Below are 21,575 nucleotides of genomic sequence, written 5' to 3' on the forward strand. Positions count from 1 at the left end.
CTCTTCGTTGCACTCTTTACATCTTCAGAAGTCTCACAAGCAGTTCAAGCCTGTCCCAACCGTTTGAAGAGTGCCTGCCTCTCTTCTGTCCTCCACAAGTCGTCAAAATACTTTAGACAGCATCATTTCATTCACATCTTTTTTTTTCTGAAATCCTTCAGCTCATTAACCCTTTCCTGTACATTCACCTCCTTGTAGGACAATTTCTTATTCTCCCTTGCTCACTTTTTAACCCTTTATTTCATCACGTACCTTCTTTTTCTCTCTCACTGTCTTCGTGCTCACCTCATCCATCTTCCTGTGCTCCTGCACACTAATAAATCTATCTGTCTTTCAGTTGCACCTTTCATCATCTTTTTTCGTCACTACACCTCACAGTTCCTCATCCCACTACTCGCTGGTTGATTTCTCTATCTCTCTCTTCCCCTCTTCCTAAACCTTGTATCTTTAAAGCTAGCGTATTCGTCGTCCTTTTTCTCTCTTTATGCTCTCATTACTTCCATCTCATCAAACTCACTTGTCTTTATTTCATCCTTAAAGCTATACTCTTACCCATCCCTCTCTCCTGAACCTCCATCTATTTTCTTGAATAACATATATATTCATCCTTCTTTTCAGGGAAGTTATGCCATTCTTCCTTCCGATATCGTTTCACAATGATCAGATATATCTCCAGCCACTCCTCTTCTCACCGTTGCATCCATCAGCTCGCTTTCCCACCAACTCAAACTAATTCATAATCAAACAAACTGTCTTGACATTTTTTCTTCCCCCAGTTTACTTGTGCACGCTTTTCTTTGAAGTCCATGTATTTATAGTCATCGAACCCCTTCCCAGACACATATCCATAAGGCTTTCTCCATTTCCATTTATTCCCTGAGCACCATAGCTACCCATGTTGCCACTTCTTTCCTCCATCACTTACTTTTGCGTACAGATCACCTAGCACAGCATAAGTTTGTGTGCATTATTTTATGGGCTGCCTGAGGTAAACTGCCTACACTTTACAGGAAACTCTCTCTCTCTCTCTCTCTCTCTCTCTCTCTCTCTCTCTCTCTCTCTCTCTCTCTCTCTCTCTCTCATATTAATAAATTTGACTTCATAAAATGTCTTAATTGTACGTTCACTGTCTGCTAATCCGATCTCCACCTGCATCATTGATAAAAGAATTTTATTTCGGCAATAAACTGAAATTAAATGTCATCAGATCTGTTACCAAAGAGGTATCATCAGCAAATTTGTCTATTCTAATACACTGATACAACAAGCTGTGTGAAATATATATTCAAGTTTGGTCTAGTTTGCTTCGGTCGTGAGCGAGGAAGTGCACCTTTAGTAAGATGTCAGCATTTTCGATAACTGTTTGAAAACTAAAAGCCGTGCATACCAGAGGCTCAGTGCCATTGTCGCCAATTTGGAAGAAGGACAGTAATCACCATTCGATCTTGCTGAGGAGACCAAGGCCCACCTCACTCACTCAGTAGTCCTCGATGGAGATGACCAGTTGTTCCTCGTGCAGAGAATGTTGACGACTTTCGTTCTGTATTTTTTTAAAGGTCTTCTGAAAATCCCTTCTGTTGCAGTTAAGCTACGTCATGAGCCGCTGCCAAAGTTCCATGCAATGCGTACATATTATGTGGAACTTTCCGATGAGTTCACGACAGTCTAAACAATAATTTAGAACCATTAATCATTATCCAGTCTTGGTCATATTCTCGCCTGAAAGGCCATCTAGGAAACTACAAAAAACAAACACCTTGCCCATTTCAACGATTTTGGAAGTTGTTTAATAGATTTTAAACATTTCTTGTTAATAACATTTCTATTCAAGCGGTCCAAGACACGGCAGTTTTTCAGCTAATTGCGGAAACTATGGGACGACCACATGGACGGGAAGGAGAAAGTTGAATTTAGAAACATTGTCGAGAAGCTTAATGACAAAAGGTCAGGAATCTCCTCACAACAGATCGGAATACATTTCCTTATTGAAGAGGAATGCCTTGTCCCTTCAAAGCGAAGAAGTTCATCAATTCCTACCAGATTTAAAAGAATCACCAGCAAGATGGCCTCTATAACCAATTACAGCAGATCAGTCCTTAGGAACCGCTCCCAGTACCTTGGCAGACATTGGGTGGTTCCTGAGACAGAAGAAATTATTTTACAGTCCTTGAAATGAAAATATGAAGAATATGAGATGTCGTTACGTTAGCAACACCAAAGGCATAGATCTCAGTATCTCCACGTCCTTGTGCTGAAGGCGGAATACCCACTGAAGCCTCCATGTGGATGACTTTGACATACAAGTGAGAAAATAACAGAAACTTATCGTGAAATGTAATTGAATTGGAGAAAGAAACTAATCTTTTGTGAAAAGGAGATGCAATGGGAGAAAGGTGCTGTGTGTAGGCTTAAGCGCTGTTGTGAGGCGCAAAGTAGCATCGCCACACGCGTCATTGTCTTGCAAACCTGTGTGCTAAGTATGTGTACACTGTTGGCTCTGAAACATCCTTGTTGTTTTGCATCGCCTCAGTCTCAGGAAATTAAAAAAAAAAGTATCATAGAAATAGTGTGTGCAACTGAAGTAGAAGTTTACCCTGATAGCTCTTTTAAAGCATTTCTTCCAGAATTCTGCTTGCATCAAGATATAGAGCGTTAAGAACATTAATGAATAGCATGCTTGATATCTGGTACACGGTCGAATTAATCAAAATTCTCTTTCTGATGACGTTGCGAATCGCCAAATATCAAACGTGACATTCAGCCAACGATTAGTGGAATGATTCTGTCCATAGAGCATAAACGTGAGTTTGGAACGGGAAAATCAGTTACGTTCTTTATGATTGTATAATGGAAGGCATCCTGGCCAATAAATGAAGACTACAGCAAGTTTTGAAGTTTTACTGTAAACAATGATGCTTACAGAATCATTGACGTATTGTTGCACCGACTGAACAAAACGGTTTCTGGGGGAACAAGTTATTAGTTTCGCGTAGAGTTGCATTTGTTCAGTTTTGTCTTTACGCATGCCACCCCATCCACACACACACCCCCCATCCCTCAGCCCACTAATCCATTTTTCCCTTCCTCTTTGGAGAGACAATTATCCATGCTCTGTAAGGCGAAGGAGACACTTGTACATGATACTTCTTATTTCATTTTGACTGCCCATAATGAGGAACGATTTTGAAAGCAGATTACTAGGGTGTGACCGAAGCCAGTTAGTGCAACAGTAACTGTACAGTTCTAACAAACTCTGAGAAGGTTTTGTCCTGCAGAAAGCACAGTTGAACTCTCTTGGGCGTCTTGTTTTAATCACGACGTCAAGCAACAACGACACGCAACGAACAGAGAGTGAGTTGCACTGATAAAAGGAGTAGAGGCAAGGAAAGGAAGATATATAGGCTTTGACGAAACGTTCTCCTTAAATTAGATTAGGTTCCGTTAGCGTCTGATGTATGAATGCTGAATCACTATATAAAAACTGAAGCCACTCACTTTAGGTTTGAAAAATACTAGACTAAGGCTTCCAGTAAATATATTATATAAAAATTGCAATACCTCCCTGGTAATTTTACAGTTCACCTGTTTTGCCCAAGAATATTGTATCTTGATAAAGACTGTTAAAGTAGGATTTTCTCTCGCAAGGCTTATGCAACGAACCTGATATAATTTCCCATAATGCTGTGCTTCATGATGTTTGCATCCGTTCACGAAATAAAATCATTTTTTATACACCACATTTCATTTATATCAGCTTCATACCATTGCTGCTATTCTGCTGATTGTTGGCTTCGACATGTGACTAGCAGGCCCAGTAGTTTTGTACAGATTCAATCTTCGAGGAAATGATAAAATTTGTGATATTTTGGGTTGGACAAAAATCCACCTCGTGTCTCCTATTCTTGACTACTGACAGTTCAGATCCTCAGTTCTTCTTCTTCTTCTTCTTCTTCTTCTTCTTCTTCTTCTTCTTCTTCTTCTTCTTCTTCTTCTTCATTTGGTTTATTTCAGGTAGCGATTGTGGATCAAAAAACCTTATACGGACTTTGTTAAGGTCGTGCTGGTAGCGACCTGTAAATATAATTACTGTTATTGAGATTGAAACGAAGGTATTAACACAGGAGAGAAGCAACTTCTGATAGACTTAAGCTTTTAAGATAGCGAGAAAATGTGCGTTCATCTTTCCTTAGATGTTGAAATAAAACTTTTTTATGCCAACTGTTTTTTTCAACCTCTCTTCGATAAAGGATATGTCTAACTCTTGGGACTGTGGAGGGCCAGTGGCCGTTAAGAAAATTCAGACCTGACTGGAGGCACTGTTTCGGACACAAAGATCTCGTAAGATAATCGAAACTATATTCCAATGTGTAGTTTGGCCGGTGGTGGCTTGTCCTACAGCGTTCCCAGACACACGATCATGGCTAACTTTAACCTTAAATCAAATAAAAACTAACGAGGCTAGAGGGCTGCAATTTGGTATGTTTGGTGATTGGAGGGTGGATGATCAACATGCCAATTTGCAGCCCTCTATCCTCAGTGGTTTTTAATATCTGGGGGCAGACAGAAAAAGTGAGGACGGACAGACAAATAGCCATCTCAGTAGTTTTCTCTTAAAGAAAACTAAAAATAAAGTACTTACTCTAGTTACTCTAAGGAAATGACTCTAAATCAGATGAAGTCACTCATGTACGATTTCGCACGGTTAGTAATAAGGGAAGAATTGATAACATTATTATAATAAATATCTTTACTCAAACATGCAAGAGAACATAAAGTTTTCCATTGTCACTATTTTAACATTCATATCATCAGAATATAACAAATAGAGTGGTCTAAATTGCATCTGGGCGGCGCATACTAGAGGTACCCATTGAGAGAACCTTCAATGATGTTCATCGCTAGACCAAAAAGTTACAAGTGTTAGTGAGAACCTCTTTAGATCTTTCGTGAGACCCCTACAAGGTCTTTGCCAGTAATGTATAGATATAGTGACCCCCAAGGGTTTTCGGGGGTCATTATCTAAGACTAATATTTCTTGGGGGTCATTATCTTTATGATATTTTAAGTCTTTTGTTTATGTTTTTACGGTCATCCCCAACGGGCTTGTACTAAACACGCCGCAAAGGTGGATACATACCGGGTTAATATTTTCCCTTGGGGGTCACTATCTAGGAAAGATTCTTGAAACGTGCCACCTGAACACTTACAATGCATAAATGCTAACAATATCTGCTAGCAGCATTAGGCTTAACATTAACACGTAAGACAGTACACAGGGATTTGGAAGCTATTTTTTGTAGAAATATAATGGCATGCAAAATGAAAACCTACACATTTAAGCGGTTCCCAGAGAAAAAATAATGTAATTGATAACTAGGTTCACTTTACTTGAATTTAAATTAATATAGAATTTAGGCCAAAGGTCAAGCACTGGGACCTATGAGGTCATTCAGCGCTGAAACGGAAATTGACAGTAAAAGGTCTGAAAGGTGTAACAGGCGGAAAACCTCAAAGCAGTTGCACTAGGAATCAGTGGTCAGGAGAGGGTGGAAAGTAAGATGGAAGAAAGAGAATATGAAAGGAGTTGCTACTAGGGACAGAAGGCACGCTGCAAAGAAACTTAAGTAATGCCTACAGTGCACCGCATGAGGTGCACTGACGTCACTACCCTCCTACGGGGAAAAAACCCTATTAGATAATAGCAAGGAGTAACTCATACAAGCTAATAACAATAAGCAGGCAATCTCTCTTGAAAAATAGACGATCAAGACAAGCCTCCAATTTGGGGCTGAACACGCTGCCTTGTGATTAGGCCGATATAGTGCCTGAGTGGATATAACGCTGGCTAATCGAGGTTTGTTATTATCATCTATTTCCAGGCGAGATTGCCCGTTTACTGCGCATAGTTCACCTCATTGCCTCTGAGGAAGCGACTTAATGCTGACTTCTGGTAGAACTGGGAGTAGGTAAAACCATAAATATGGATACAGTGGGCCTGTTTTGATTCCAAAGCGGTCGGTGACTGAGTGAATAGAGTATTTAAATCCCAAGAGAGGTTTTCTCTTATGAGTGATAATAATAATGATAAAGAGGTAGTTCTGGAATGGATATCGAGACATGTAGGAATAAATGGAAGAGAAATGCTGAAAAAGCCTTTGGTAATAACAGACAAAAAATAATAAGTTCTTATCAAGAATCAAGACATGGGAGACGATTTACTAAATCACCAGTGATGTGGATTCACCTCGGTTTATTTTTCCAAGCTGAGAGAATAACTAACTCACATTTTCTTTTGTACTTAGACCTGGCTGTATGAATATGAATAAAATTCAGTTTCTTTATAAACAGAAATATTGATTTATGGTATACGAGACCTCAGTGCAGTTAATGCCTCGATTTCTTTAAGAAAAACTGATATAGTTTTCTGTAATAGGCTATTTTAGAAAATGCATGTTGTAATCTTACTAATCAACTACGGCAACGGTCTCCGACCACCTGCTAAATCCTCATTTGATCGTCTTTATCAAATGTCAAATGGAATCCTTGCAACCCACTTCCCAAACCCCTGGTGAAATTTTAATCATCTTTTGGGATTGCTCTAAGTTTGTGGAATTTACTGAAGATGTGCAACTTTCAGTAGTTGTAAGAATTGTTTCTAAAGTAACTCGCAGATACTGGGTGAATTGCATCCATAAAAGTAAGAAAGTTGTCAAAATGCAAGGAATGAAATATGATATGGCAGATGTTTGGCGAAAACCGCCTAAGTTTAAATGTGTACAGACGACAAAACGAGATCTCAGTGATGCAAGAGGAAAGGGGAACGGTCGGAATGGAACACATCTCCCTTCCGAGCCTTGCAGTGTTCGACAAACCAATTACGTAATAGTATGTTTTCAAAAATAATTTATTAAAATCATTTATTAAAACTTGTTGGGCAGAGCTCCTTCAGTTATCTAACATAAAGATTCATTGTCGTCAAACTCCAAAATGAAAAGATTGTCTCAAACAAATTAGTAATGTTCCTCGTGTTTCTTAAACAAACACACACACGCACAAAGGACGCTATTTATTTCTAGTTGCAACAAATACTACATAAAAATGGAAATTTTGTGCTGTAAAGAAACCAGTTTAATGGCAACATTTTTGTGAGGACTGAAAAATATGTAGGAATAGGCAACTTGAACGAAGGAACGACGGAACGGTTGTTGCCACTGCAAACCTCAGCTCAGCTGAGAGATATAAACATTAGTAGTTCGGAACGTTCGGAAATTCACAGACTCCCAATCGCTGAAGAAACACAGCATAACATGTTACTCAGCGAAAATTAGCAGATAAACTGCATTATTTTATTGCTTTAGATCACTAACTACAAATTTTATAGTCTAACACGGGAGACGCTGCCCATAGGCCTACATTGCAATGCGCAAAAATTGAACAAGATTTCAGTATAGATTTGACTGATAGGAGATAAATAACTTGCTTGTTTGGTATACTCATAATCAGCAGAAAGTATGCTTTTCTTCTTCTTCTTCTTCTTCTTCTTCTTCTTCTTCTTCTTCTTCTTCTTCTTCTTCTTCTTCTTCTTCTTCTTCGAGACATTTTAATATCACTTGAATATGACCTCCATTACTACTGCTAATGCAATGACCGATGACAATTAAAGCATTTTTTTTTCTTTTACAATTTGCTTCGATATACGAATGTACCGATGACTTTCTTCTTTCAAAGGAGAGTTAATATTTAGACATGCAAAGAGACATTGTGTAAACATCACATACTCATTACAACTTCCGAAATTTTGACATTCTGGGAAAATTAAACTTTCATACTTCTTTCTTGGACCAGTCTTGCACTATGCTGCAAGTGTTTTTAACATCTACGAAGAAAGCCACCATTTTATGACAATAGGATAGGTCTCAGTCTCTGTCTTTCAAAATAATTTGCTAGTTCACCTTCAGGTGTCATTCAAATGCGTGGCACATTGATTAGATTCATTAAAGTAGTTTCCTAAACTATAACTAATAAGAATAGTTTTAAAATATTTTACTGTTATTACCGTTTGCCTTTATTCTTTAATGGTTTAGAGTATCTGCTGATTCATTACTCTACTTTGTAAAATTTGTATTGGGTGGTTTACATAGCATTATTATTCATGTTTTATCCAGGATTCATTTATCTTAACTCCGTGTCCTGGTTAAACTACTTTATTATAATGTATTTGTTCTTAACAGGTTTAATCATTCAACAATTTTAGACGATTTTATTTGTACCAACAACTAAAATATCATTTAAACCCACTCTACTTCCAGCAACCTACATTCTTTACAAAGACATATGAAACGGAGATCGAAATTAACACGAAATTGATTACTTTTAATGAAAGTTCTTTCATTATTAATGAATTATAGTTGTCTGTAGATACCCTGGACGGCGGAACGCCGAACGAAACAGACCAGTACACCGACCAGAGAACGCAGACGAAGATGGCCACTCTAGCTCGGTCCTTGCGATGTGTTGCGTATTTTAAGCCATCCACACTCAGTGCTTTAACACCCCGTGTATTCTCAGCAGGCTGCTTGCACACGCTTGACACCAGACAGCTCAGAAGCAACGGCGACTCTCTGAAAGCGATAAAGAGCAAGGTGAGTATTTGGATGGCCCCTGCCTGAGGACGTTCTCACACCGGCGTTTTTCTGTGATTTTTACCCGTAGGTGACCATGTCCCGATTTTAGTAATTGATTCGTTTATATGGTGGGATTTGTGTGCTTGCAGGCAAGGTTTCTGTTTTAGGGATTGTTTGTGGGCCAAATTGGACGGCTGACACGGAAAGCAGCCAAGAGTAATGCCTTCAGATGCCTGCTGGACTGGACGGTTTCGTCATTGAGCTGTTCTAATTTGGGCTCCATGCCCCCCACCCCCTCCTTATAACATTTTACTCGAGGGTGACCTTATTTCGGCATCTAGTAGTACCTGTTGGGGTGTAGGCCAGGTAGGTTGGTGGCTGAGGCCGGACCCAGGCCTTGTCAGCTTAACTAAAGCCTCTAGGCTAGAAGATGGTCCACCGAGATCGGTCAAATTTAATGATTTTCCTTTTCTGATAAACTGCAAGTTCAGATACTGCTTGTTTAGGAGCGAAAATTAAATGGACAAATATTAAAAATTTACTGTTGATTCTCTCTCTCTCTCTCTCTCTCTCTCTCTCTCTCTCTCTCTCTCTCTCTCTCTCTCTCTCTCTCTCTTTAAGGATTGAAAATAATGTCATATAAATTTATTTTGGGCTTTTTTTTTTACATGTTTATATTTTCGTTAATTGTAAGGCTCGTTTATATTATCTAAGAATTTACATTTTTTTGGCTTTTCTTATATTTTATGTATTGCCAAGGTTCATCATGACTGACTGCCTGACTATAAATTACAGAGGTCCTAAAATGAAAAAGATTGACCCAGAGATACTGACCCAAAACTAGAATCGTTTCCTCCTCTCCATCCCCTCAGGGTAAACGCAGATTTGGCGACACACGAGGAAAGCACTGTAACATTGTCTCAGTTAATATTTACTTATGCTGTTTTTATCGGTAATTACAGTAATCCATGAATTATAAATCGACAAGTTTCATAAATGAAGTTTTAAAGAATCGTAAGTAATTCTGTACTTGCCAATTTCCATAATGAGAAAAGTATCTGCGACATTGCTGCTTCAACACCGCCCCATGACACAGACACACCCTCTTTTGACCAAATATGCCCCACGGACTATAGCCGTCTTGCCAAGCCAAGTGTAGGCTTGGGTATCGCTAATCGTATCGTGAAGGATACACCGAGCCAAGTCCATATTTATATGATTTTTCGCAAACAAATGGGCGTCGTCGTAGATTTTTTTGGGTGGTGGGAGGGGGGGGGGGCATCATCAATGGTAGTTTGTATGTGGGGCCGCTTAGAGTCCGTGTAATCACAACTTAGAGACTGAATCCAATCATAATATAATTGAAGAAAGTTTTGTTCTGTGATTGCCGGCTCACCTTGAAAATAATTGTTAGGCTAATGCTCCTAAGAAGTGACGAGTTACATTTACCATTTTTCCGGAATGAAATCATTGCATTGTTTTTTGGAAAAAGGAATCTGACTTGATCTGTAGTGCAGCCTGAGGTTTTATCTCCAGATCACAACACATTTTTCATTTCTGTATCGCAAACCGCTCTTTTATACTTATTTCATCCTTATTAGGTTAGCATTATACAGTAAGTGTTGTAGGTGTTTTCACAAACTTTTGAATGTCTTCACTGCAATTCAGGAACCATATAAAAAATCCACATTACTGGCTCCTCATAAAGAGGCAACAGTCAAAAAATGTTCTTTGCATTATTAGGTGAAAGGCTTTGTAAATTAAAATCAGACAAATGAAATTTAGTTTAAGAAAAATCTTTGTTTTTATATATGTATATATATATATATATATATATAAATTCCTAAAATATGTAAATGTACGCAGATGTGGTAAAACCTATATGAATGCGGTTACAAAAGAACAGTAATTTCTGAAATCGTCGTATAAAGTTTAGGTGCTGAATAGGTAGTTTTAGGGTTATGAATAAAACCAAAATGGCCTTATGAAAGTGTCATGACAGAGATTTATTTACACTAGATATAGTTCAGTACATAGGACACAGCTCCATTATAAAGACATATTTTCTGCCAGTATACAGTTAAAGAAAAAATATACGTTTATCACACTTTTGGGTATGTAGTATGGTCGATGCCCGTTAATGTATCATTGTTTATATTCTGCCATCAGCTTAACAGTAGAGTAATTGTTTCTAGGGTAAAGTAGAGAATTACCATTATCGTCATTACTTGTCTTTGAGAATCAGTAGTGGAGACGACAGAAGGAGGCTAATTGGACTCGGGGAAACTAAAATGGATTAACCAAGGAATTGTTTTTCCCTCTACCGTCCACTTTTCTAAGAAGTTTAAATAATGTGATAGGTATCAGACAGTGATAATGTTTATTGGATAGTACGATACTGATTTTAGATTTAATAATTATCATACAAGTGTGTCACAATGAAGTCAAATTACCGCCGTATTTGGCTGCAATGCTTAGACACCAGTGTGCATGGAAGGTTCTTATAATTATATCCAGTTGTTATTGAACACTGATGAAAGCTACAAAGTAAAATGGTTAAACCCAGTTTATACCCAATAAAATGGTCCTCAGGGTGCCTCCCTGATTTAGTGAATGACCCATTTGATGGATTAGTTCACCAGTTAAGGATTCACTGTTAGGTACTTAGCTATGGGTGTTTTGACAAACTAAATCTAGACTTGGGTCAAGAGACTACCCCCTACCTAATGTTTTATGTTCCTACTTTTACTGGACCTAAGTTTTGATGGTTAAGCATGACTGAGTCTATTTTTTCTTGCACATTAGCCAAAAATTAACCCAACCACTGAGTGCCAGTTAATCTGTCAAGCGTGGATTATTTGTAAGTTACAAATTTGTTTGTCAAGAAATTGTGGTCTCAGATAGCCCATGTTAACCAATGCCAAAACCTGGGCTAAGTTTATTTTATGATTTAACCAGGTGATTAAATATTTATCACTAAATACAAAGCCCACATAAATTCCTGACCTTTGTGTTTTATGCATTTTTTTAACATTACCATTTGTGTAATGGCTGCATCTTGAAGGGGTAACCAGCTGTGGTAGTTGCGCATGTTAATTTCTCATCTAATACATAAATCTCAAAATTTTCTGACTGCCTATGCAATCTTTTTTATCAATATTGTCGGTGCAAACCAATTTTTTGAGCGTCGCACTCGTCCTTATGTCCGAGAATTAAGGAGGGGCCACAGAAGGAAATAGGAGGTCAACAGTAAGTCATTAGTAAACCCTTGATACAGTAAAATAATTCCAATATATATAATACCAAATAAAATACTACATACTAGCATCCCAGCCTGTCTTTTGTTTTGAAAGTGCCCTTCTAGAGGCAGTGTGATATACTGAACTTGTAATCCAAGACAAACCAACCACGTTGATAAATGAGTCAGTGAGGGTCTAGGTGTATGAACTGTTGTAGTTTAATAACTAAGATAAGGTTGCTTTATTGGTTACTGTTAAATGATTATGAAGTATACTGTTACAATAGTAGATTATCATATCAAAATTTCAAGGCCTAAATAGTTGTGTACTAGCCTCACAGTAAGTAATCCTGCCTGATTTTTTTTTTTTTCTTTTTACAGAAAAAAGATAGAGTTAAATTACTTTACCAGGCTACAGGAAAGTGGAGAAGTACATCCACTTCCCCATATGTACTGTATATGATGCCTTAGAGTTACAGGACAAGTTTCAGTAACATATATATTCTTAGGTCATTTTGTAAATGGCATTTCAACTGGGTATTTTACTGTTGAAGAAAACATTTTAACAAAAGGCTTGACTTACAAAGGGCAGGTTTGAAGGATGTGACCACTGAAGCTTAAGCTTTTATCATAGCTCTGTAAATTTATGGAAGGTATTCGTAGTGCAATCTATTATATCACTGTTTCTTCAGGTTCTTAATTTAATTTTATTTCTTTCAGCCATACAAATTTGTGCGTAACTACAGTGCCAAGCAGCCTTTGACGCTTGATCTTATTGAGCAGAGAGTTTTATTAGTTTTGAGACTGTATGACAAAATCAACCCGGATAAGGTATGTCACACTATCTAGAAATATCATTTAAAATATGTAATGGTAATTAACTTGTGTTATATAATGACTTTTTATGGTTCAAAATGTGACTATATATACAAGCGCACATGATGTGAGAACCATAGATATTGGATTAAGTATTATTCATCTTGTGTCAACAGTTGAAAGTGGAGTCACACTTCATGCAAGATCTGGGTTTGGACTCTTTAGACCATGTGGAAGTTATTATGGCAATGGAGGATGAGTTTGGTGAGTCTTGCTCTAATTTTTCTTAGACTGACACGAATGCATTCTAGGTCAAGTAGACTATTAGCTGTGTTATGCCAGATCCTTGGTGCTTTGTCCCAAAAGTATGATATACTCGTGTAAAGGAAATGAGGCAGCAGCCAAAATTAGGTTCAAGCACGAAAATTTTATTTTAGTTCAGTACGTCTGTTGTAGGAAAATATGATTGCATGCTGCTGTTGATTTGAAGAATTTATGAAACAGGTTTTTTTTATTGTGACTCCATCAGCGAGGGTTATGTTTGTTTGTTCTTCAGGAATACAAACCATTGTCTTTTTTATTTTTATGTGGGAGTTGTGACAGTCATTGAACTTACTAACAAGTTAACTATTGGTTACGAGGGATGAGTGTCCCTCACTGACTCTGCTTCACCGAGCTCTTTTTCTTCAGCCACCTTTCTTCACTCCACCAGGTTGCTGTTAAACTTGAGTATTCTCTCTTTTCTAGTAGAGTTGCTGGTTCATATGTGTATTGTATAGTTTAATTGGAGGAAAACGAACACAAAGACATGATGAGGGGCATTAATGACTGTGTGGATGCTTCCTGTCTCCTATAGGTACTAACCCACTTAAGTATTGTGCTTCCTGTAGGACCAAGACTTGTTCTCACCTGCCCCCTTGTAAGGAGCGTGTTGATTGATCTCCGTCAGTGGAAGAGGTTTAGTAGAAGGAAGAAAAAGGGTAGGAAACATTGCCAGTCTCCTGGCGAGTGAACGCTGCCCTGGTGACTCCTTGAAGACCAAGTTTTTTTTTTTTTTTTTTTTTCCAGTTCCTCTCTATTCTCTCTTCTCTCCTCTCTCTTCTTCATTTATTGTTCCCCTGTGGGCCAGGGGGCCAATTGTGTGTGTAAGGAAGGGGACCTGCCATATCTTCTCCTCAAATGACAAGTCTGGTGCCCAAGTCAAACTCTCCCCTGGTAGACCTGGACCCATGCACTGCCCTCACATCCCTGCAAAACTTGTAGCTTCCTCTGAACATCCTTGGAAGTCCATCTTTCACTGCATTCCTCAGCCATTCAGCCTTATGAAGAAAGAGGATTCTGCTGCTGGTGCTGTATTTACCACTTCTAAGGAGGTTTACCATCCAGTATTGGTAGTAATTCCTCTAGCTAGGAAGAGATAGAAATGCAAGCAATGTCCTTCCATTACCACCACTTGATTCTCATCCTCCTCTTCACCTTCCACTTCAGAAAGAAGGGGAAGGGCAAGAAGGCCTCACACAAGAAGCCCTTAAGGCCATTGAGTGAGTGCTCTTCCCATTCTCTTGGGGACTGGTGGCTCTTGGACACCTACGGGGGACAGATTAGCAAGTGGTCAGGCAGGCACAGGCCTCATTTAACATGTTCAGTACCCCTTCATGGCCTGCTCCATCATGGGCAGAAGGCCCCTGCCCGCTCGGCTCAGCCCATTTCTCCGGAATAGGACCACTAAGCTAGCAGGTTTACTTGCAATAGGTGTCCTCCCAATACAAGCCATTATTGGGTTTACCCACCCACCTGCAATCATGCTGCATACCACTTGGCCCAGGGTGATGCTCATGCATGCTCACCTGTACCCACTTCTAATTCAGTTATTAACAGTTGGAAGGATTTGGTGGTGGTATGGCCAAAGATCAGTACATGATTCCAGGTTAAGAATCTTCAGTGTCCCATGGTATTCCCCTGGAATCCCTGTACTGGATTGCACACCACAGTCCAGGGAGTGGGCAGAACAGGCAGTTGTTAGAGGCTCTTTTTGTGTTATTGAGGCTCAGATGGATTGAACAGCCCCTTGCCTTCAAACCTCAACAAGTAGGAGCAGCACTTTCAAGATTATACTCATGTTAATCATTCCACAGCTCCACACCTAGTTCCTATCTCATTAATCGAGCTCACCCTCAGCTGCGCTCATGAAGTGAGACCGTTGGTCAGGTTACTATGGTCTCAGCAGATCAGACAAGCTCCTACTCCCCTACAGTTGGACTCTTCAGTCTGCAGACTGACAAACGACATTTCCTGTAGAGAGACTGTTATGAAGGTTCTTCCTTCAGAGTCAAAACTATGGAGTCCATTGCCGTTACCTCTTTCCAGGCTGCTTTGTGGCTCAAATTGTGGTTGAACATGTTGGCAGACTTCACTATTACAAATGTCTGATCTTATAGATGAGAGGGTGGAGTTTAGCTTGTTGCTAGTGTCCGGAGGAAAGGCACTTACTCTACTCTTGTCTACTCTTGCAACAGTGCCAATCTTTGGGCAGATTTTGTCCTCAGGATGAGAGGTTTGGTCTCTGGTTTTGAGGTAAGTTTTGGCAGAGGCAAGTCGCTCTTCGGTACAGTCTGGTGCTATGCACATCATTCCTCTTTGGTTCTTTGATCCACTGGGCAGTTACCTTGAAAACCCCCCAGGGTGGCAAGGGTGAATTTGGCAAACCCTGGGATGCAGCCAGACCTTCAGGGTCTCCTTTTAAACCAGACCAGTTGCCCTATCTTCTTCCTTTGCTTATGCCTTCTTCTCTCAGCCACAACTAAGAGAGGAGGGAAGGGGGAGAAAAAAGGAGGAAGCTGAGACTAGCAATTCTCCTCCTCAGCTCCCACAAGTAGCAGGATGCCTGTCAAGCCATTGGCCAGTGTGGCAGTAACAGGCTGGAATCCAAGGCAGTTGTAGTTCAGTTCTTGGCAATGGCTGATATAAGGTTGATCAACTCCAATGTTACAAATTCTTTTGCCATTGAAGTACAGTTATTACAGGAGTACAGAAGAAATGTCTTACAGCTTATTTGCTGGCTTCAGGCTAGGCATTAACCCATACAGTCCGGGCTAAATATATATTATGCACACCCCTAGATCGGTCTAAATTTAAGGATGGCCAATTAAAAAAAAAAATTGTTAATGGAAAGACAAAAACATGCAAAAGCACTTAGTATAAGAAAAAGATTAAAAAAATTTTCCATACCTTCCAGGGGAAGGTGAAAGTGTATATTTCCAACCCAGTGTGGGGCCTATTTTCCAAAAGACAGTCTTCAAAATATGCTAATTTACCAAGTTATAAGGGTTTTTTCTAATATTTTGTAAAATTATAATTACAGCTCACACAATATCATAATAGATAGAGCTAAAAGCAGTAACAAATTCTGAGCATATTTATTTGTAAAGTATTTAGGAGATGCCATTGGATGGGAATTTTAGACAACATTCCCCTACGACATCTCAAGGCAAACTGATCCCTCTCTGCTGTACCGACTAGCAATTAGAGTTGGGGTAAGAGTTGCCAGGATTCATTTATGTCCCATTGAACTGATCTCAGCACATTTCCTGCAAAATTCATTCAAATTGTCTGTTGCAAAATCTTGAACATAAATGTGTTTCCCAGACTCCACCACAAGGCTAGATGTAACCATATATTTATGTTGCCCATCCACAAGGGGTTAATGGGGAATTCCCAAAACTATGGTTGGACATAGATACTAGAGAAGAACACAGTAAGGAAAGGTACATACACTTGAAACTCAGGATATGATTCGAAGATTGTGAGGATGATTCTATATTGGCCAATCCTGCCATATAGGTATCGCTAACCATTGCCTTTTATTGTTTCGTTGCATAATGAATTTTCAGCAGTTTTTTCCTCTCATCTAAGACTAGTCACTATTTTACATTTGGGAAACTTTGTGGGTTACGCAGCTAGTATCTAGGGATGGCTGCTCTGACCTCTCATTTATTCAGTTGCTTTTAACTCCCATGACCTTAAACTATATCTTTCATGCTTGTGGATAAAGCATCTTTTTCATCATCAGCATGGACCCCTTCCTAATGGAGCAGGTTCACTATTTTCAGTGTGCATTGCTTATCAATCAAGGTACCAAAGTTTCGGATCATGTCAAGGTTAGCGAACCCACTCGCAGCAGGGTTCGCTATTCTTTACAAGAAGATTGTTGGCTTCTTTATTCTTTATATGGAAATAATCGGGTTCGCTGTCCTAGACATGATGACTTCGGTACCAGACACTTGATCCCCCAGGGGCTAGCACTGAACACGGCAAAACAGTGTAGATGAATCACTGTTTTGCCGTGCTTAGTACTAGCCCTCATGAGGAATTGAAGTTCGGACCAGAAAGGGTTGGCCATTCTTTACATGGGAGATCATTGGGTTCGCTAGTCTTGACATGATCCAAAGTTTCTTTTCATCGTCCCTAGACCTTGGATGCATTACGTTTCACTTTCATTCTGTACTTTTATTCCCATCCCTTATGATCTCTTCCCGACTTAACTTTTCAACTTCTTTTGTTTATACTTATCTCCTATGTAAACATTGTTAAAGAACAGATCCCTTGGGCAAGCATTATGAGTCTTGAAACTTGATAATATGGTCCAATTGAACTGCTCTGCAGTAATAGTATAGAAGTATCAAATATCTAGCAATTGGTCATTACAGTAGATTCAATATGTGTAGATTATGTTTTGTGCTGTATTCCTTGTTGTCTACTCATGAAATTCCCATCTAGTTTGAGTTGTTATATGGCTCATTTCATTTTTCTCTAACCGAGGGCCTTCCACCAACCACCATTATACCTAGGTTGATTGCCACATCCTCTGTTTTTTCACCATTGGTATGATCTTTCCAGTTCATTCCAGCCGAGAATCTGAGGACAATGTGGTACTTTTCACTGTCCCCTAGACTGTTTTCTTTGTAATTTCCATTTTTCTGCTGCACATTGAAACAGAGTTCTTAGAGAGAAATCTGTCCCATATCTGGATAAATACATCAAGGCCTTGCTGGACAATAGAAATTTCCAGATATGTTGAGAAAACACATTTTATGGATGTAAAATGCAGTTTTCTACCCTATTTCTTGTTTGTCATTACACAGTACTGTAGTGTACACACTACAGTACTGTACCTAGAATAAAAACCACTTGTGCTCTATAAATGTTAAAAAAAAATTAACATTCTCTCGCAGTGCCAAAACTGTGGACCAGACTTTAAAAATTTTCTTTTTATGAGGGGTAATCCAGAGAGAGAAAAGGAAAGGAGACATGCAGCAACATGCTGCAGAACATTTACTACTTAGCTCTCTGCTTCGCGCTGCTGCTGCCAAGGAGGGCCTGCGGATCTTCTTGTGAGGAGGGGCCACAGTCATTCTTCCTCCAATGCCTATGTGGGATAGAACAAATAGGCAACGGAAGAAGAGGAATAAGAAGACAGCGACGAGGAAGACTTAGATCTACGATGTCTCTCCTTAGATTTCTTTGTATTGGAGTGGCCGAACTTATGAAGAAGAGCACCATCAACTCTCAATCAGGGCTTGAACAAGGGAGTTGGGAGAAGACATAGAAGGCCCAGAAACGGAAACTGATGGTAGGGGCATAGCCGATGAAGGAATGGCATAGGCCGAGGAAGTCACAGACACCGTAGCTGTAGACTGACATGGCGGCAGACACTGGGAGAAGTGAAGACAAGAGGTGGGACAGTAGGCCTCCAAGGTGGGCCCCCCTGGTAGGCTTTGGGGGGAGCCCCCTCCCCCCAAAAGAATAGAGGCAGCTAAACCAGTCACAAGATCTCCCGGACCCTTCCTCAAACGATCTAGAGACAAAGCAGTAGAAGAACAATAAGTAAAATCTTCCTGAGAAGATGCAACAAGAGGCAAATCTAGTGAAGTAGAGAAAGAACAAGGAATGGCAGCATCCAATGCCATTGGAGGCATAAAGCCATGACAGAATATCCAATTTCCTCTTGTATTTATTGTTCTTACCAAATTGCTTCCATTGCTCCAGAAACCAATCATGACACTCTGAACAGGGGTTAATTACATTGCAATAAATTGATCTGCATCTGCTACAGGTTGAATGAGGATCAGTATCAAGAGAGACTAGATAATGAAAGCATGGGTTGTTACTTACCCCAGGACATTTCCTCAAAGGCAAAGCCTTAGATGGTTCATGGGTTTGCATCACGAATGCAAATACACACTGATAATCACAGAATAACACAGACAAAAACAGAATGAAAAAACCAGAATGCCAAAGTGAAGAAAGAACGGAAAATGCGTAAAAAACTTGCCTCTGTGCTAGAAAGGGCAGCGCACGTCTTGCTTGAAGGCAGTGCGAGAGATATCTGGCGAGTCATGACGTATGCAAAGGGAAGAAGAGGTCAGGCTCTGTCTACTCTCTCTCTCTCTCCCCCCCATTGGCTGATTCACTCATGCCACCAAACCTTGTTCTGTTTCAGATGGTACTTGGTAAAGGAGCATCTTATCCAGGTCACCATCTCAGTCTTACCTGGAGGGGATCAAGAAGCTCAAACACTCTTACCCTTTAGCCAAGGCCAAAAGCTAATTGAAAGTGAGTCTTGAACATAAGGTTTCTATCCATAGCATGAGACAGAGAGTAGAAGGGTGCCCTGGGAAGGCTCTGAAAAACTGTGGATACATCCCTCTCAGGAGACTGGAGTCCCCAAGGAGGAAAAGACTGTTCAGAACTTCTCATTAGCTTATTCAGCCAAAGTGGAGAGCTGTAGGATCTTCAGCTTTGAAAACCTGCAAGGAAGTCTAATATCCATTGAATAGAAGTTCCAACCAGAGGGTTACCCCTGACATCTGATGCAAGGCCTTTAGACTCTCCACCCTTCTTCCACCCATGCAGTGGAAGAGTCTGAGGCTAAGGAGGAGGAAGACAAGTCTGATGATGACAGGTAGGAGCACTGAGAGCACTTTTCTTCCACTTTGCTGGTCCTACTTTCCTTAGGCACTGAAAGGCTGGTCAAGGCCAGAACTGAAGACAGTCACTTTTAATGGAGAATCTGCTACAGGAAGGTTTACTGCAACAGGAGGATCCCACTCCCTTGTAGCTGGGCTAGCTGTAGACACATCAGCTACTACCTTAGGTTAAGAGGTCTCAACCTTCTGACAGCACAGCAAGAATAAGGATAAGTTATGGGCAACATAAACCACCCACTTGCTTCACAACAAACACAATTCATATGGTTCAAAACAACCAAGTAGGTACAAAGAGCCCCCGAAAGAAAAGTAAGTGTGGCAGTTTGTGAGGGAGGGATATTCCCCACTCCAACCCCCCTTCTCCATGTATTAACCACCTCGTTTCCAATTTTCCAGTGGCCTTTTTCCTTCGCACACTGAAATGTGCTTATATATAAAAGGCAGTGGTTTGTATTTATGTAGGAATAAATAGGGCTTCATGCATTTTCTTTAAGAAATGCATTGCAGCATGACAAGTACCCATGACCATAGAAAACCAAAACACTTGAACATTATAATAGTCTGTTGGTTTCTGTGATATTAATTTAGACTTGCAGAAAGATGGGTTTAGAGGTCATATATTATTAATGTTGTTCAGTAAGATTTATTGTCTAGATCAGACCAAATTATTTTATAAATCCAGCAAAAATATTCACGTGTAGAAATGTACCACAATTTTTTCTCTCGCAGGTTTTGAAATTCCTGATGGTGATGCAGAGAAGCTTTTGCGGCCGACTGATATCATCCGATACGTAGCGGACAAAGAAGATATTTACGAGTAGGACATAGAAATCTGAATGTTATAATTTACTCAAGGGTAGGAAGAGATCAGTGATCTTTCAAACCCCTAATGTTTGTTTGGTGACTATGTTGTGAGGGGGTATGTATGAAGTTGTAAATATTTGAAGATTATGTCTACACATAAACTTATAGTGTAATAGAAGCCTGATTCATGATTGGCTTTAAAAACTTCTTTAATAAAGTGGTTGTACTTTTTACTTGGTTTTGAGACCTGTAATTATTTCAGTGTATATTCCACTTTTATTTGATTTTAGAATTGAAATTAATTTAGTTATCCAAAGGTCATTGAATTTTATTACTCAAAAAGCAAATCTTTTGAGAAATGGGCCATCTCCTCAACACCTTAGACCAAACTTTTCCCCACACCTATGAAATGTAATTATTAGTATGTACAGATTGAATATTAAAGTTCACATTATTTAATAGTGTCATCTTTCACTAACCAGATAGAATCTGAAAAAAAACTAGCAATAATTTATTAGACAAATATAGATCCAATTCACATTTGGATCAAATGAAGGGCAAGTGTTCTACAAACTGACCAAGGAAGTTGAAACCTAAGTACTTGTGTATTGGAGGCATTACCTGAGCAGGTTACTACCTGCATACCAGTGAGTTTCACCAATTTCCTAACCCACCAGTGACCCAACTGATAGCATTTTATTTGAATTACCTCTTCACCGAGTGAATATGATGTAAATTCTAACTCACAGGATTCTCAAATGAAAGGCAAGGGTGCTATCAATTGACACAAAAAGATACAAAAGTTAGAATATGATGTATATTCTAACTCACAGGGGATTCAAAACCAGGATTCTCAAATGAGGGCAAGGGTGCTATCAAATGACCCACAACGACATGAAAGAAGTTAGAATCCAAAGACTTCTGTACCCGAGGCATTGACCTAGGCAGGTTACTACCTCATACCAGTCAGTTTTATCGAACTGAAAGCATTTCATTTGAATGAGGTGAAGATAGCCTTCTCTCATGACCTGAAAAACCAAAACTTTTTATAAAAGTTAGGAGCTTGACTTTTTACCTCGCTTCGTGAGCTCTACATAGCGCAAGGAA

The 21,575-nt window shown here is 39.5% G+C and overlaps 1 protein-coding gene across 2 annotated transcripts in view; it reads left to right on the forward strand.

The window, feature by feature from the left end:
- Positions 1-20,929, forward strand: part of ND-ACP (NADH dehydrogenase (ubiquinone) acyl carrier protein) — a 90,083-nt gene extending 69,154 nt beyond the window's left edge. Inside the window, exons 2-5 of one of the 2 annotated variants that reach the window (XM_067133028.1) lie at positions 8,409-8,642; positions 12,583-12,693; positions 12,855-12,942; positions 20,394-20,929. In XM_067133028.1, the coding sequence (XP_066989129.1) occupies positions 8,484-8,642; positions 12,583-12,693; positions 12,855-12,942; positions 20,394-20,485 (450 nt within the window). In that variant the 5' untranslated portion in view covers positions 8,409-8,483 and the 3' untranslated portion in view covers positions 20,486-20,929. Of the gene's footprint in view, positions 1-8,408; positions 8,643-12,582; positions 12,694-12,854; positions 14,713-14,952; positions 15,897-20,393 lie in introns of those variants that run through there. The other variant, XR_010858107.1, reaches the window with a different exon arrangement.
- Positions 20,930-21,575: the final 646 nt, after the last annotated feature.

Source organism: Macrobrachium rosenbergii, chromosome 32, assembly GCF_040412425.1.
Source record: "Macrobrachium rosenbergii isolate ZJJX-2024 chromosome 32, ASM4041242v1, whole genome shotgun sequence".
Classification (NCBI taxonomy): Eukaryota; Metazoa; Arthropoda; class Malacostraca; order Decapoda; family Palaemonidae; genus Macrobrachium; species Macrobrachium rosenbergii.